Source organism: Sceloporus occidentalis, unplaced genomic scaffold (genome assembly GCF_023333645.1).
Source record: "Sceloporus occidentalis isolate IW3139 unplaced genomic scaffold, rSceOcc1.0.p SCAF_3, whole genome shotgun sequence".
Taxonomy (NCBI): domain Eukaryota; kingdom Metazoa; phylum Chordata; class Lepidosauria; order Squamata; family Phrynosomatidae; genus Sceloporus; species Sceloporus occidentalis.
Window position 1 is genome coordinate 54,150,573 of NW_028316983.1, and position 18,308 is coordinate 54,168,880.

At 39.5% G+C, this 18,308-nt stretch overlaps 1 protein-coding gene across 2 annotated transcripts in view; it reads left to right on the top strand.

Moving 5' to 3' along the window:
* PLXNA2 (plexin A2) overlaps window positions 1–18,308 on the top strand; it is a 586,503-nt gene that overhangs the window by 466,842 nt on the left and 101,353 nt on the right. For both annotated transcript variants that reach the window (XM_089514441.1, XM_089514442.1), the window contains one exon: window positions 2,881–2,974. In XM_089514441.1, coding sequence (XP_089370567.1) covers window positions 2,881–2,974 — 94 coding nt within the window. The remainder of the gene's footprint in view (window positions 1–2,880; window positions 2,975–18,308) is intronic.

The following is an 18,308-nucleotide window of genomic DNA, read 5'->3' on the forward strand; positions in this document are numbered from 1 at the left end:
GCTCATTAAAAGACTTCCTCTTAAGAGCATCAGAGAATCAGGAATAGAACAAAAACAGTGACAACCAATGCATTAAAAAGCCGATGCTCATCAAGATAATCTATTCACCCAAGGTGTACTTCCCCATGTGTGTTCTAAAGTACAGGTTTTGATTGACTACTGTCTAAAATGCTGGACCAGTGTCTTCACCACTGTAACTGTTTGGACTCTTATAAAGTTACATACAAAAGACAAAATTGTGCAGTAATTCCACATGCTGCAAACAAATTGACCGCTGGGAGATGAAAAGGCTTCTAACAAAATTGGACAGAGGTAAACTTTTAAAACAAGATTATGACATGGCTGTAAAAATCCCTGAAGGTATTGTATTCAGACTGACTGGCACAAGATACTGAGGGAGTGGGAATGGAGCCTGAGAACACAGTTCCTGCTATCTTTGGCATCAAAGCTCTTTATTTTTTGTGCTCAGTAGTTTGTTAGTCCTGTTTTTCTAGGCTGCCCACTTTGTATCTCAGTGTGCTTCTGTAGATCATGTCGATTTTTCTTGTTTCCTGGATTCAAGTACAACAAAATTGTGTGTGTGTGTGTGTGTGTTTGGTAGAAAGTGAAGTTATAGATAGGATAATATGTCCCCCTCAGCTTGGGGTTAATATTTTGGGAATACATACCAGTGTAAGGCAGTATCCTTACACTCTTCCATCTTCACACAAACACATTCATGCATTAATTTCTCCTTCCATTTATGGACATTCCATTCAGCCATCTTCCGTTATTCCCTTTCTCACTGATTTGAATCAGATACTCCATGGATGCCAGAGTGAGAATGTGGAAAGATATTTGGGATTTGGACTATGCAGATTTCTGACACGTTTCAGATTTACCAAAGGGCAAAACCAGAATAACAATGATTTAGGGGAAGTGATCCAATGAAGACATCCAAGATATATGTGAAATTATAGAGTCACTCATATCTTTCTAATTCTCCAAGGATAATTCAGATATGATCCTACACCACAAGCAAATAAGCAAGGCAAAGAGAATCCAAAAGTAGGACTAGTGAACAAAGCAGAGGTCAGACCAAGAAAACCTTTCAGCATGTTGGGTAAATCTGTTGAGGGAGATCAAACGTCAGAATCCAGGGTCTGAAGCCACTCAGGTACAAAACAACAACCCAGACAGGGTTCTATATGCCAAGTCAAACACAGTCCAAGCTCAGACCCTTAGGAGCTGTACAAACTGGTGATTAAGGCTGGCCTGGGGACTGAGTCAGGGCATGTTGTCCACATGATGCATGGCCAACTCTGCCCCCAGGCCAGCATGATGCCATGCACCACACCACACAGAACGCAGCATCACGGCACTCCTCTGGCACTGCAGCTACATGACACAGTGACAAAGGAGTGTGGAAAAACTGCACACCAGAGACTATGGCACCCTTTCCAGGGCACAAAAATGAGCTGTTTTTTGTAGCTCCTTTTTGTGCTGTGGCAAAGTGACATCGGGGCTGTGGCATGTAGTTGCTGTGTCTCCAGTCTGGCACTAAAAGGGACAGTTGCAGGCCGCCCCTCTGGGGCAGTCTGTTGAACCCCTTGATTTTGAAAGCTTTGCATATACAGAGTGCATATATGCAAGAAATGCAGGAATAGCTGACAAAGTGCAGCTAAAAATGCAGTCTTTATCAGATTCCCTGATCCTGAGCTCCCTTCTAGACATTTCAGATTTAAATCTACCTGGAAGGGGAACTCTTCACTTGATATTTTGAGGAAACCTCCCCTGGAGCTGAGTACTCCTGTTTACCTGAACCCAAGGCCCTGCCTTCACTCCATATCACTCATGTGAATTGGCAGGGTTCTCTTCATGTGATTCCTTGTCCACAACTGCTCCAGGGCTGTAGCTTTCCAAATAGTCTTGAGTCCACAGGGGAAATTAGTTCATTCCATCCTCAGATTCAAGAGTCTTTGACTTGTCCTTCCAGAAGAGTATTCTGTTGGTGGCATGACACTTACAAATTTGGTTGGAGTGAACATCAGAAATAATCCAAAGAACTCCTGAAGTGTTAAGAATGTAATGCAACAGGACAGCTGTTGATATTTTTGGAGTGCTTTAACATCACTTTCAGGCAGTCACTATAGACTACAACAGGAACTTTGCTCTCTCTGATGTACATTCTTGGTCCACTTCCCCAGCCAACTGGGTAGGCCTTATACTCTTTTCCACTCCAATTCTTAAATAACCACAATCCTATACCCCTTTCTGACATCTGCCACTTTGAAGGTAAGAAAGAAACTGTATTTTCAAATGAATTTTTCTATCTTGAGATAGTAAGAATGAAATGACTGCAAGTTCTATGATGATCAACTTCACTGTTACTTGCTTTGGTCCATTATCCCTCTCTTTTCATTACCTTGGCATCCATTTTTCTGTTTAAATCTCTGCCCCATATGTAATAATTTTAGGAGGTTTACAAAATGGTAGTCTGTTCCCTGTAAAATCTACATAATTCCCAGATTCCCTTACTTAGGAGCATGCATCATTATGTAAACCATCAAGCACCATGACTAATTTATTGTCTTTATTTATTTTGGCCTGGGTCTTATTTTTTTTCTCCTGCCAGCTCCAGGAAATGTTACATGAAAGACATAACTGCCCACTAGGGGGACAGATGAGACCAGAAAATCCAATTAACTTGTGAGACAGGTCTAGCCAGAGTCAGGGTGTTGGTATATTAATCCACTCTGTCACCTCATTCCAATACAGCCTGTGGAAAACATCTTGCTGAATTCAACAAGCATTTGTATTTGCCAGAAACATAGGCACTGGGCTCTGCCCCAGTTCCCCTTGCCAAACCTCATTAACCCAAAGTCTTCTGTTTCCCTTCAGTGGCCACACACCTCTGACTATCACAGGGTCGAACCTGGATGTCATACAAGAACCCAGGATACGAGTGAAGTACAATGGCAAGGAATCTGTCAATGTAAGTTACTGATTTTGCTAAAGATTTCGTCCTACCTTAACCCAATTGTACAAGTTTCTGTGTGGATATGAAAGTAGGAAAAAGGCAAGGCACTTGATAACTACCAAGAAAGGTAGATAGAAAGAAAGAGTTCCCAGAGTGCCTGAATTACTTATTGTGTTCACTTCTCTCCAAAATTTTGATTCAAGACTTTCTAAGATTCCAAGTGTGTGAAAATGTTAACTCATAAACAAAACACATTAAAATGTTTTGGAGTATGTACAGGTCTACAGCAAAGCATTTTTCTTATACCACAAGGCATCTACAGACATACTTCTTTTCTGTAATGAATATATTATGCTGTAAAATCTATTCAGCAAAAGTATATTTTGCTGTATTTATTTTTGCACCTGCTTTTTTAAAACCTGGTTGTGTTCAATAACAAAATAGCCCAAATTCCAAAATCAATTGGACATCATAAAAAGTCCAGACACTCTGAGAACAGTTTCTTTCTGGATATCAGTGTCCATCATAAAGTATGACTCTGAGGGGTCTGATTTTGTTCAAAGTGTTTTTATTTTCTTGGAAAAACAAACATCCTCTACAAAATATTTCCCAGTAAACTTTAACAGGATAGGCATGTTATGTTCAAGCTTCTTAGACCTTTTATGTTTAAGGGGTCAGAAATATCTATCTGGCTCATGTTGCCAGCCCACAGAGCTGACTTATGTCATACTCACATTTCAAAGTATAACCTTCCTTTTCATATGCTTCCATTTGTAGTACTAAAAAAGCAAAAGAAATTATAACAAAAAAAATTCTATAGCAGACCATTTGGATGCAACTGATGCCATTTGTCTACTTTTAGGACAATCCTGAGAATCTATATTTTAAAAATGGTTTAATGTAATAAGATAATTAAGATATAGAGAAAGAAAGAAAAATAGATGTTGTTTATAATTAATAGTGCTTTTTTGAAAATGGCCCTTCCCTATGTTGTTGCCATTTGTTCTACTTTGACAGCCTATATGCCACTACTTTCGTTTCACTAACCTGGGAGGAGGATATGCACCTCCTCATCCCAAAAAAAGATACCTAATTCTATCTCAGGTGGGAAGACCCAGAGCTGTAACCACCAACTTTTAGGATTCTGAAACTCCAATCGAGGCTACTAGGGGTATGAGGGAGAATTAACTCTTGTAGTAGAAGGAGCTGCTGGTGGTCATTTTAGTGAAATGACATTGCTGGTCATTCTCTCTGTTACTCTCTGTGTTCATAGATTTATGAATTGAAGGAGCATTCAATAAGATGGTTATCAAGGTTGATAATTACTACTGAAGATATGGTCCATGTTCTGCTGTAATGATCTGATAATCAGTTTGGACAAGTTGTTACTGGTGTATTCATAACTGGAGACATAGTATGCAGGAAACTATTTCCTTGCCATAATGTCTCTATTATAATTATTTGGGGAGGGGGGGATATGCAGTGTAGTGCAGAAAAATAATATTTGTTAAAGCATAAAGTAGGAGAGCATTGTGAAGTCGAAGGTTTTCATGGCCAGCATCAATAGTTTTTTGTGGGTTGTTGGGGCTATGTGGCCATGTTCTGAAAGAGTTTATTCCTGGCATTTCCCCAGCATCTGTGGCTGGCATTACCATATACGGTGCAATTGCAGACAAGTCTACATAGGGACCACCAAACGCAGTGTTCAAACCTTAACATTAGGAGGAACTTCCTGACAGTAAGGGCTGTTCGACAGTGGAACAAATCTCCTTCCTTAGAGGTTTTTAAACAGAGGCTGGATGGCCATCTATCGGTGATGCTTTGATTTAGATTTCCTGCATAGCAGGGGGTTGGACTGGATTGCCCTTGCGATCTCTTCTAACTCTATGATTCTATGAACATGAATCAAGGAACATGAGTGACACTGGAGACTGGGTCAGCCAGAAAAATCAGCAGTAGAAGAACATGTTATAACCCATCTTGGGCGTAAAATGTTATTTGAAAAAATTGAAATTCTGGACCATGCCAGCAACTGTCAGGTCAGAATGCACAGGGAAGCCATTGAAATCATCAAACACCTAGCCAACTTCAACAGGAAAGAAGAAAACCTTAAAGTAAACAAGTTTGGCCACCAGTCCTGAAAAACACCAAAATTAAGACCCAGGGTCAGGGGTTTTCCCAGAAGACAATGGATCACTAATTAAATAGACACTCTGAGATCTTGCCATTCAACAACAAAGCAGCACACCAATTAACATGTAAATCACCTCCTCTTAACCAAGGACCACCCAGTATATATACCTCACTTCCATGCCAGCATTCTCTGAAGATGCCAGCCACTCTTTCAGAACACGGCCACACAGCCAAAAAAAAAAAAAAAAACCACCAAAAAAAAAACCAAACACAAAAAAACTATGAGAGCATTATTACTAGATTCATGAGCAAGTATGAAATTGGTTGTTTATTCTCCCCTTATGAAAGTGTGCTCAGATCCTTAAAGACTTTGTTTTCAAAACAAAGGGTATTCGGCAGATACTGGTCCACCTTCTGCATATATCCATTGTATACATAAGAACACTGTTGGAATGGAAAGAATATTCAAAAATAGAGTTAGAAAACTTTCTCTTTTTTTAGTGTTGAGAAATCCTGACAAGAAGAATCTGAGAATGACAAAAAAATCTTCACTGTTTCAAATTTGTTTTGCACAAAATTTGTACATGGTTATTCTGTGCAGAAAACTGTTCAGAAAATATTATTTCTACAAACAAATATTATTTCCTATGCAGAAAACACTATAATTTGGGGTTTATTTTGTGCAAAAATTCTCATGTAGTTGATTTACATAGAAAACATTTTTCTGTGCTGGAAACAGCATTTTCTTTATAGGAGAGAATATTTCTGCATAAAAATATTAATGTCTCTGCAGAATATGTTCTTTCCTGTATATGCAATGCTGCTATCTGTGCAAAACAATGACATTTCATTAGACTTGAAAACTGCATGGTTTTCAAATACTTTCTCACAGTAGGAAGAAAACTGTTGAAATTACATATTGTTTCCTTAGAGCTTAGGGAAGAATTACATTCCTAGAACACTGACAATGAAGTAATTAAAAATGTTCTTATCATGACGGTAACAAATCACTTAACACATTCACTTTTGCTTTCCATAAACAACAGCATGTGAAAGCACCACAGACAATCCTGTGTGCACAATGCATTTCAACACAGTTCCATGGGCTTACTCATAGATAACTATGCAGTCATGCCCACTAAACTTCATCATGATAATGGTTTGCCTGTTTGTGTCTTTCCAAGATATCTATTTTATGATAGACTTTTCATACAGACTGTTGTCTTTTTGAATACAAATAAAAAATAAGTATATAAATATACACAAACACATATATTTATTTGTTCTTATTGTGTGCTTTCAAGTCATTTCTGATTTATGGCAACTCTAAGATAAACTTATCATGGGATTTTCTTGGAAAGATGTTTTCAGAGAGAGTTTGCCTTTGTGTCCTGGTAGGTATCCATGGCCAAGCAGGGATTTGAACGCTAGTCTCCAAAGTTGCAATATAATGCTCTACCTCACTACCTCACACTGGATGCCCCCTCTTCTCCCTCTCCCTCTCCCTCTCCCTCTCTCTCTCCCTCTCCCTCTCCCTCTCTCTCTCTCTCTCTCTCTCTCTCCACACACACATACACACACACATTGAGGGCATGACTGGGTTGTTTTCTGTTTAAAGCAAAGCTGGTTGTGCTCTACCTCACTACCTCACACTGGATGCCCCCTCTTCTCCCTCTCCCTCTCCCTCTCCCTCTCCCTCTCCCTCTCCCTCTCCCTCCCTCTCCCTCTCCCTCTCTCTCTCTCTCTCTCTCTCTCTCTCCACACACACATACACACACACATTGAGGGCATGACTGGGTTGTTTTCTGTTTAAAGCAAAGCTGGTTGTAATGATGTAATCCTTAATTCAATACCACGGCCTGTAAATCTTAATGCTGTCTGTATGTGAGAAGCAAAGTGGAGTTGAGCAGTGAGATCTGGATGTCACCAGAGCAATGGATGCCCTTTTTCTTAAATACTTCCTGTCTTTCTTCTTTTTTCTGAACATATATAAGCAAACCTTTTCAAACACACCATTAACCTAACAATTCACTCTTATTTTCTCCAAAAGTGATGCAGTTTTTTCTGGTAATGCAAGAAAAAGCTTCTCATTATTTTCTGATTTTATATTCTAAACTAAACTGAACTCACTTAAGAACTGCAGACTTGCATGGCCCTTTGAATAAAAATGCCTCAGTGGCCAAAGGCGTAAACTTGCATTGATTTATTTGTTAAAACTGGATGTTTAAAAAAGAACACTCAGGTCTCAGTTGACAGCATTCCAAAGTGTAGAGATGGTAAGCTTGTTCACATCAATGCCAGAGAGAAAAGGCATTATTTATTGTGCTTGTTGATAGATTGCTGTTTTAATAAAAGGGATCGACAGGACAGGCTATTAACTTAGGTAACCTTTAACCTTTTGTTAACAGAAGCATAATATGGTGCAGTCCATTTTGTTTTGGTTGTTTTAACCATTTACGAACTCCATATGCTGCTGCTGACTTACTCAGTCCAGCAGCCTTTACAGATCCATGGGGGTGAATCCTACACCTTCATAAATGCAATGTTTCCCCGTGTTAGGAATGTGAATAATACAGGTTAATATTCACATCTTTGATAAAAGAAGAGTACCCCAAAGTCTAAGATACCCTGCTCAGAAAAAGAAGAAAGCCATGAGAGTTTTTACATTTCAGGAGTTCACAGAGAAAAAATTGTTTGTGCAAAATACATGTGATTTTTTTTTCTATATTAAAAATGTGATTTGTCAGGGTGAAAAGATGCTTTCTACAGAAAAAGGAGTCTTTTGTGGAAAAATATGTTCACCCACCCCAGGAATGGAAAGAATCATAAAAATATTCGACCCATTGTTGAAAAAGGGTGTTTCCTGAACATTGGGATACCCCAACAAGGATCATCCTGGATACAATGAAATGCATTGTATGAAATTATGTTGCCTGTGAAGAATTCATCACATTTGAGTTTTGCACTGAAATTGGTTTTCCGTGCAGGAAAAGCCCTTTATTCATGCATAAAAATAGGTTTCCTAGATAGAAAATCCAATTTATGCATGAAATAAACATGTTATTTGTGCAGAATAAGTACCATCTTGAAAATACCACTTTAGTTTTCAGGGTGTCTTCTTCATTTACAGAGAAAACTGCATGAGTTATTCATTCTTGTTGGTAAAAGAAAAATTGTGAAAATTTGATCCTGGCTTTTTTGTTCAGAAAGCATGTTCTCTGCACAGGAATCAGTGCATTTTGCACAAAATCCATTGTCTCTTGAGCAAAAATACTGCTTTTTGTGCAGAAACATAGTGGCGGGTTACAGACCGCCTGTTTGGGGTGGGCTGTACCCACCCCTTTCCCCGGTGTATCGGGGCCTCAGCTGCCAGACCGGCAGCCTCCGAGGCCCCGATCCGCCGCTTTGCAGGCTGCGGAGAAGCGGCAAAAGGCTGCTTCCCCGCAGCCTGAAAAGGGGTGTCCTTGGGGCTTCAAGCCCCAATGACACCCCACGGCGGCAGGGAGGAGGAGAAAGGGGCCACTTGGCCCCTTTCTCCCTTGCTTCGCTGGGCACTGCCGTCTGAAGGCTGCGCCCAGTGACGCAAAGCAGCGCCACTAAGTGCCCTGGCGCGGAACGACGAGGTCACGTCCGCACCGCCCCGTATAGAGGCGGTGTGGTCGTGACGTTGTCATGGCGGCCCCCATGTGGAAGGGGAGCTGCCATTTTGTACAGACTCAGTCCGTACTAGGGTTAGGGGTGTGTGGAAGCACCGCACCTTCCTAACCCTAGTGCGGACTGAGTCCGTACTTTCATGGCGGTCTGTAACCCGCCAGAGTTTCCAAAAAATGCACTTTCTACACAGAAACTCCAAATTTATTTTTGGAAAATGAATTTTCGTGAACAAAGTCAAACAGTATGAACAGTCATTGATAATTTCACCTCACATTCTTGTGGAGCGGGGGCAGGATCACCAACATGATGACTAAAGGTCATTTTGTGATTCTACATTTATTAAGATGATCAAAAATGTACAGGTTTACTGGCCACATTTGTAAACATACAGTATATGTTTCTATCACAGAGCACCCTTTCTGTCACCATGGTTATTGCACTTCAGTGTGACCACATTCTGGAAGCTCAAATGATGCAAATCAAAAAATCTTCTGATCATTTCAGTGGGTGGTTGGAATACACTTGGAGCAAAAAAATTAACTGTTCACAAGATTTATTTCTTTAAAATATTTATATTTTCCTGCTCATTGGAGTTCTGAAATATGATGTTTTATTGCAGAAAATCTAGTAAGATAACAACAAAAAGATATATGAAAAAAACAGATCAAAGTCATTTTTAAAAATATAGATCTGGTGAAGCAAAGTAGTTTATATTGTATATGATTAAGGATGGAGCCATTCTGACTTTCCTTGGGAGAAAATTTTACACTGAGGGTGCTGCTATTGAAAAGTGCCTGCCAACCAAGTTCTCAATGAAGTTCTCATGTGCCTGCCAACCAAGTTCCTCTGTGGTAGGTCATATATCAGGACTCTGATAACAAGCAGGCTGATATGAGAGGATGCAGTTAGTCAAATATCTTGGGCACAAGAAATTTAGGATGTTATACGTCAAAGCCGTGAACTGGCTTTGATCCTCCAGCTGTTTTAGACTTCAGCACCCAGAAGCCTTTGCCAGCATGGCCAAGGTTGAGGGAATCTGGGAGATGAAGTCAAAAACACTTCTCTAGATGGAAACATGTATAGTCTTTAAAATGCATGGCAGGAAACAGGCTAGCCATCATATGTTGCACTAGCTGATGTTTCTGAAAGAAGAGGAAAGAATTAGCTATAACAAAATTCCCTTGTACATTGCACAAGGCCACTTTTTCTTGAATTGATGGAGGACCTAGAGGTTCTATGCAGACAACTGCTTGAGGGGAATCTATCTATACATGTGGCCTTCTTCCAGGATAATATGCACCCACTCAGCATCTCTCCAAGAAAGGCTGGAGAGTCTTTTCAAATCACAAATTGTAAAAAGAAAGAAAAGTGGCTCAAGCAAAATGGTGGATGCTGCATCATCTAGAATTCTGAGGTCTATGTAAGCAGAGTTGTGTGTCTTGGGGGGAAATTACTTGACATCATACCTGTTTCATTATGGTGCTCGAGCAGTACTTCCGAAGCTTTGATCCTCCAGATGTTTTGGACTTCAGCTCCCATAATTACTGACGATTGGCCAAGTTGGCTGAGGTTTCTTGGATCTGAAGTTGAAAACAAATGGACCCCCAAAGATTGGGAGCTATAACCATGCTACAGTCGGCCCTTCTTATACACGGATTTTTTATACACAGATTTAAGCATACACGGTTTGAAAATGTTCCAAAAAAGTATAAATTTACCTTGATGTTCCATTTTTTATTAGGGACACCATTTTGCTATGTCATTATATTTAATGGGACTTGAGCATACACAGATTTTGTTATACACGGGGGATCTTGGAACCAAACCCCAGCGTATAACAAGGGTCCACTGTACAAGATTGCCTTCTCTGAATCTTCAGCATAATGTTAAAGTGCATAGTGTTAAAGAGTAGCCTCTTTCCAGTCCCATGTTAATCCACTTTAGAACCTCAGGAACTCTGTTATCTGGAAGCACTTCATTTAGCAAGGACAATGGAAGCATATGGCACTTGTGTCATTGTGAAGCCCTACTATATATCATCCAAGGCACACACACAAAAGACTCAGCAGAAGGGAGAGGTGTGCTAAATAAACAGTCAAAGAAAGCTTGACAAAAACATAATGGAACTGATGTCTTCACTGAGTCTACTCCCTGAGCACCTGTTTCATGACAATGGGGCTGTCCTGAGGCCAGTGTTAAACTATCAATGCCTCATAAAAGCATTGCGCTGCCCCAGGTCAGTGTGGAAAAAGCCCATGGGCCTTACAAGTGTATGCTTAGAGGTTTATATTTCCCCTTTTATCTCTTGTTGATGTTGTGTGCCTCCAAGTTTTCAATTTAGGCAATCCTAAAGTGAACCTGTTATGCGGTTTTTCTTCGCAAGATTAATTCAAAGAGGTTTTTTTTTTCCTCCTTTGCCTTCCTCTGACTGACAAGGCTGAAGGAGTGTGACTTGCTTGCTACTAGCATACTCTCAGCTCTGGCAGATCATTGACTGGAGGTGTGCTTTCATTTGTATCTGTAAACTCATAATAATTCCTTAGGTTCAAGCTCTCTCTTATCCTTTGGCTATGGACAACTTCTAGAAAAGTTCCCCAAAGTTTCCACTTTTGTTCAATTATTGTTCCCAGTGTAGTATTGAGTTGCTTTGGTTAAAACCAGGCAAAATTTTAAACATGATTGGTATTGAAGCACCAATAACAAAAAGTATCTCTGTGAGACAAAAGAAACGAAGCTGCCTCTAATTATAAAACCCCCTGGTGTTTATGACCATCCTATAAGAAAGTGAATAATTTATGTAAGCACCTCTGAATAGTATTCACACACTGATTCAAAGAGGAAAGCCTGCAAAGAAAGTAAAACAAGACAATGGCCTGTACACAGAGGCAGTCTAATGCTCACTAGTTTCCTCAGGTATTTGGTAACAACCCCAGTCATAACAGCTAAGCCATATTGACTATATATTATGCAAGTTGTAGTCCAACACATGTGAACTGTGCCAGCTTGAGGAAGCCTCTATGATGCTATTATAAGTCTACCATTGCTTTCTGACCTCAGTGGCTGTGTATGCTTGCCAGATGGTTTAAATGATTTATCTCAGTCAGGACACCCAGAAACAGTGCTTTTGTTATGTATAATGCCCAGATATGCACATTTGTAATAAGAAAAGAAGTTGTCCATCTGACTTAATGTATCCAAGTAACTCTGGATTTCTTATTACATTCATTCAGCTTATTCATTTAGTGAAATATGTATTGATCCAGTTAACAGATTTCTCAAAAGAGCTCTCTTTCTCACTCTCTGGAACTTGGAGACCTAGATAAAGAGAACATCGTTTGTTTGTTTGTCTAATTCAGAGGTGGAGAAATGTGGCCTGCACATGGTCCCAGACCCTGCCAGTCTCCCAAAGACCTCCCACCCATCAATATAATAATATGTGAAGTCGAAGGCTTTCATGGCCGGCATCCATAGTTTTTTGTGGGTTTTTCGGGTTATGTGGCCATGTTCTAGAAGAGCCCGAAAAACCCACAAAAAACAATATAATAATCAATCTTCATTTTATAAATAACCACAAATAATTAAAAAAATAGAGTTGAGAGCCAGTGTGGTGTAGCAGTTTGTGTGTTAGACTATGACTCCACAATAATTGGAGTTTGAAAATTATATGATGATGTACAGATGATATTTGACTCCAGATAGTGAAAATTTTCACACAACATTGTTATATCATTCCTTTATCATCCCAAAGTGTAGTGGAATCGTCATAACAGATAGACGATTCCAAAAGATTTTCACATGAGGCAGTTAGTGTTCTTAAATCATTGATATATAAGAATTTAGCAATAAATGATTACAAAACAATTTCAAAACAGGTGAATTGCTGAATGATATAATGATATAATGATGTCGTGTGAAAAACTTCAGACTGTCAAAGATGAAGTTTGATTCAACAACAACTAAATAGATTTGATAGATTAGATTAGATTAGGATTAGGATTAGATTGTAGTGCAAAATGGAGAAGATAGATGACTGATTGGAATGGGACATTACAATCCAGTTATACTGGTGGTATTACACTTGTTGCACTTTTTCCTGATCCATTTCCAGGAATCAATTAAAACTGTTTTTAACTTCCACAAGTTTTTATGACTTAGAACTTCACTGATACATGATGTCCTTATACATTAAAATCTTCAGTGTATGGCTTTCTGCTGTTGCTCTTTACCAGACTAAGACAAGATGAGTGTCTTGTGGGGGAGGCCCTTCTCAGTGATGGCACCCAATTATGGAATGCCTACTCCAGAATTTGCCTGGCACCTACGGAGTTTATCAGACAAGGGGAATTGGAAGTATAATCCAATGGCAATCTGAATGCAATCATTGGGTTTAACATTATTGCTTGATAACCCACTACACACAAATTCAGGCAATGGGAAGTCAGTCCGAATGCAATCATGTAGTTTCACGTTATTGCGTGATAGACTGCCACACACAAATTCGGGCAATGGCATGCTATTTTCGGGCAGTGGGGAGCCAGTTCGAATGCAATGTGTATTCACGTAATTGCGCGAAACTAGTGACTTTAAGTGAATGTGTTCTGGCCCCACTTTCTTTTCATTCGAATTTAAGAGAAATTTCTCCTGTTTTATAAACTCCTACATTCTTTTCCCTTAAGTACCAGGGAAAGGATTTTCTAAACCTCTTGGATACAATTTTACTTCCATATGTTGCTTTTAACCTGTTTTTTTTTAAAAAAAAATACTTTAGTGTTTGTGTTTTATAATATTGGGGGAGGGAGCATTGAAGAGTAATACAAGAAGGCAGGATGGTGTAGTGGTTTGAGCATTGAACTGTGACTCTGGATGACCTTGGTTGAGTCAACCACTCTCAGACCCAGAAAACCCTATGTTAGGATCACTTTAGGGTAACCATAAGTCAGAAATGACTTTAAGGCTCACAACAGCTTAAAGAAGTTGGCATGGAACATGATCACTCAGTACACTGGAGCCCTGGTGGCGCAGTGGTTAAATGCCTGTACTGCAGCCATTCACTCAAAACCACAAGGTTGCGAGTTCAAGACCAGCAAAAGGGCCCAAGCTCGACTCAGGCTTGCATCCTTCCAAGGTCGCTAAAATGAGTACCCAGACTGTTGGGGGCAAATTAGCTGACTTGCTAATTAGCTTACTTGCTGTTCACCGCTATGATCTTTGGAATAGCGGTATATAAATAAAACAAATTATTATTAATTATTATTATTACACTATGGCATAGATACTGTCCACTGGGATGCAGTTTTTACACATGCTTGTTTTGTCTTTACACTCAGAAGTTTCAATCCCAAAACTAATATTAATCTTCTGTTGATGCTGTCAAAAGCCTAATACAAAGAATGCAGAAATTGACTAGCACCAAGCATTCATCTGAGATCTGTGTTCTGTCTTTGTGTCTCTCTGTCCCCATCTGTCTATCTCTATCCCTCACTAGTTCATATACACACACCTTCTACCTCCCTAAATTGTGATTCTGTTGGATGTTTTACGTTGTTGAATATTGTTGTTTTGCAAGGACCCTGAAATAACATACACCAATCAAATTTATAAGTGCCTTTTAGTGACTTTCACGAGCTGTTCTGCATGGAAACACTGTCGTTTTACAGCATGGCTACATGAGTTTGTTGTGCAGCACTCTGAGTTTGGAGCTGATAAAAAAAGATCTTCAGATAGGATTGGATATTGACTATGGAGGTCAGGGGAAAGTCTAAGCAAACTGTCAGATTGACGAAGGGCGTGTAGATACACATTCCTGGGATACTATATAGATGAGCTGTGTGCTTTTATGATGCCTGCCATTTTGCAGGGAGGAACCACATAAATCTGAGAAAATGTAGCTTCTGATTACTTCCCTTTTAAAATTCACTATTGAGGCAATCCTCTGAAACTGTTAGGATTCTGAACCATAAAACTGATGGCTGAATTCCTGCACACAGTTATTTGCACTCAAATCCCATTAATATAAATGAAATTTAAGTGCATTTAACTGTACACAACATTGCAGCTGAAATTCTCATGACTCCAATTGGTGCAGATTTAAGACAAATGGCAGCTACAGAGCAATATTCTGAAATGGTTTGATGTTTGCTGGCAGAGCTTTCTTTCTTCCTCATTTGTTCTCATTAGGGATGCTGTGAAAGGTCAAAAAAGTTCTCAGTATGAATACTTCTGAATACAAACAGGCAAGCAGAATTGGCATGATTCCTTCTCCCAAGCCCTCTCCATTGCTGTTAACTTGCAAAAAAAAAAAAAAAACCAGCATTAGAAATACTGTACATCTTATTTTGATCAAATAATCGAACCAAGGGGTAGGAGTCATGAAGCCCTCTAGATATTGTTGAACTGCAGCTCCCATCTTTCCTCAACATTGCTGGTTAAAACCAATGGAACTTAAGAGTCCAGCAGTATATGGAGGGCTGCTTGATTACCACCCTTCTTTAACCTGTAATACCAGCTTCAGCCACAGTTAAAGGTCCAGGTGGGAACAGAACACTTCAGATGTCCTCAGCTTTATAGGGAATGCTGTTGTCTTTTCAATATTCCAGCTGGACAATATGGTTGGCATCTTGTTAATTGCATGCACAAACCTATGTTGTTGTTGTTGTTTTGGTCAATGTGGTGGCTGGTATTCCCCTTCTCCTCTCTGTAGCAACCAACTCTGCCCCCAGTTACTGTAGATCCACTGCAGCCCCTTCCATAGCCTTTCCAGGCATGGGGAAAAGCTAGGGATGAGATGTACCTGGCTATATCCACATAGCTAGATATTAATAGATTACATTATTCACAAAACCACCAGAGGATTGCACTAGGCATGGAATGGCATTCCACCAGGCATGGGATGGGGCTTAAGCAGCTCCACAGTGAGCCCAGGGATCAATCAGTGGCCAGTTGTAGCATAGTTCCACATGCAGAACTACCACACTACAGTGGATCATACAGGATTCTGCCCAACATATGTAGAGTTCTGTAGTCAAAGGCTGTAGCACAAATGTACATGCATGCACACACTGCTTCTCACACACAGTTTGAGAATGACTCTGAAACTACACAAGGTGGAAATCCCAATCAAGAAGTTAAAAATGATGCTTTGTCCCATACAACCAAAATCAGGAAATAACCCAGAATACAGCCTATGCTTAATAGATTAAGCTGGATAGCTGTTGCCTTTCTGCTTGGCACTGACCAGACCCTCCTTAAGTGATATGTTGCGTAAATATTCCCTGCTAATACCATAACCAGCAAGTATGAATTAGCTAGGCAAGTAGTTTATCTCTGTGGTTTGTGTCTCTGGGTTTTATAGCTGTGAAGGAGTGAGTCAATCTGCTGTGTAATTGTCATAGGATGTAGGGGGAAAGGGAGGGGAAATGTATTGGAGCACTGGAGTAAGAAGTGCTGCAGCCTCGTGTCTCTTTACTCTACTCACAGCTTCACTAGTGTCCAGTTTCTACCCCATGGTTCAGTAGATAAAGAAGCGGGAGTTATGCAGCTAAATCTAATTGTTAGTCCATATCAGAGTAGAATCATTGAAACTTGGTAAATCAACAGTTATATCATTTTCATTGATTCAATAAATCTGCTTTATTTGAGGAATGGCAATTGTATTTAAGCAATAGATTTCTTATTTTCTGTGAGTGAGCTCTCATTTGTAAATCTGAGTCCCATTTTCATTCTGATAGGTTACTATTGCCATTAAATTAGATAGGCACATAGTTTCAGTGCACATTTTATGGTAGAAGGCTATTGGTTGTTTTGCTTTTGTTTTTTAAATAGTAAATTCAAAAGTCCCATTCTGAAGATGCATGCCCCTTATAAACCTGCCTTTGAAGGGCATCAGCACCTTGCAGTTGTATTCTTGCTGTCACTTTTCATTTTTCTGATTTACAAATAATTTTTAATGTTATTAATGCACAAATGTGTGTGAAAATTAAATTTCCCATTTGCAAAGTGAGGCCAAATTAAATGTCTCATGGTGGTTAATAGGACCTTGTTTCTAAATAAAACTCCATCAGTAGAAGCCTTACTATGCTTTCTAACTAACGGACTATCCAGACCAGCCTGAAAGGCTGGCCTGTGGGTGGAGTCAGGGTGCAGTGTCCTGATGACACGGGCCCTATCTCTGCCCCATGGCACCATGATGTCCAGACAGCGTGCGCCATCATGATGCACATATGGCACCCTTTGGACGGCACAAAAAGGAGTCACATTTTGCAGCTCCTTTTTGCACCCTCCAGAGGCCAGATTGGGGCCCCTGAGTGATGTTACCATGGCCCCAATCTGGCCAGGAAAGGGAAAGGGGGGGTATGTATAGCCCCTAATTCTTCTCGCAGGAGATAAAGAAGCTGGACAGCCAACTTTTTACCAGTAGCATGTACCCTTCATTTTACCCCAGATCTCTTGTGACCAACTGATTATTTTATACTACTGGAATGGGGAAATGGCGTAGATTTGTCATAAGAACCAGACATTAAGGTATATTTGGCAGACAATAACAAAGCATGAGTGTAGATTACAGCTATATGAGGATCTGGTTAAGAATTCAAATTCTGTTGTTATTTTCTATTTGGGGTACTGTCTAATGCCCTGATGCTTGAGAGAATAAACTAGAATGATGCACATCTGAACTAGCATTTTTAACGTATTGCAAACAGTTTTGCTTCAACAACTTAAGACTTTTTTTTACACATTTTCTAGGATGCTATGGACATCTATTTAAAAAAATTGCACTTGCTAATTACGGGTTTAACCTATTGTTGTTTTGCTTCAGCCTTTATTCCATACCAAGTATATACAATGCATCTATCAAAAATGCTTTGCAAACTCTCAGCTCATCAGATTATGTCTTTTATGTTAGAACTTTTAAATATCAAAGTGAAGTACATGCTAGCAAAATGCTATGTCCTAAATGAAATGCAGTTGTGTGCACATTTAAGAAAAAGAAGAAAGGTGTTAGGAATTGTTAGTGGGAGGAGGGAGTTATAAGCTTCAAAATATGTTATAATTTTTAAATAATTTCATTAAGTTTTTTGTTTGCTTGCTTGTTTCTTTCTCTTTCTTGAGTGACCAGTGTGTGGAATGCAAAAAGATGCTATGCTTCAGTTTTACCAGCTTCCATGGAGTCTAACATGCATTTTATTTTTATAGTATATTCTCTTATCTATCTCATATTTTTGTATCTTTGTATGAAGAGAACTAAATTGATATTAGATTATTTTGCTAAATCCCTTGCATAATAGAATGGAGAAAGGGATAGACATAAACCAGGTATGTGATACAGAAACTACTTTTTGCACTATTTCCTATATGCTGAAGCTATGCCAAATTTTCCAGCATCACACACTTCTGTTAGCTTTTCAGGCCTTTCAGAGACATTTAAAAAAACTGCTAACAAATCTAGAAATGAAAATGGTTTACTTTTCTAGCTAGATTCACCCAGTCACATGCACATACACATACATCATTTGCATCTAAAGACTATCAGTGCAGGGCAGTACATCCATTGGGAAATGGTCTC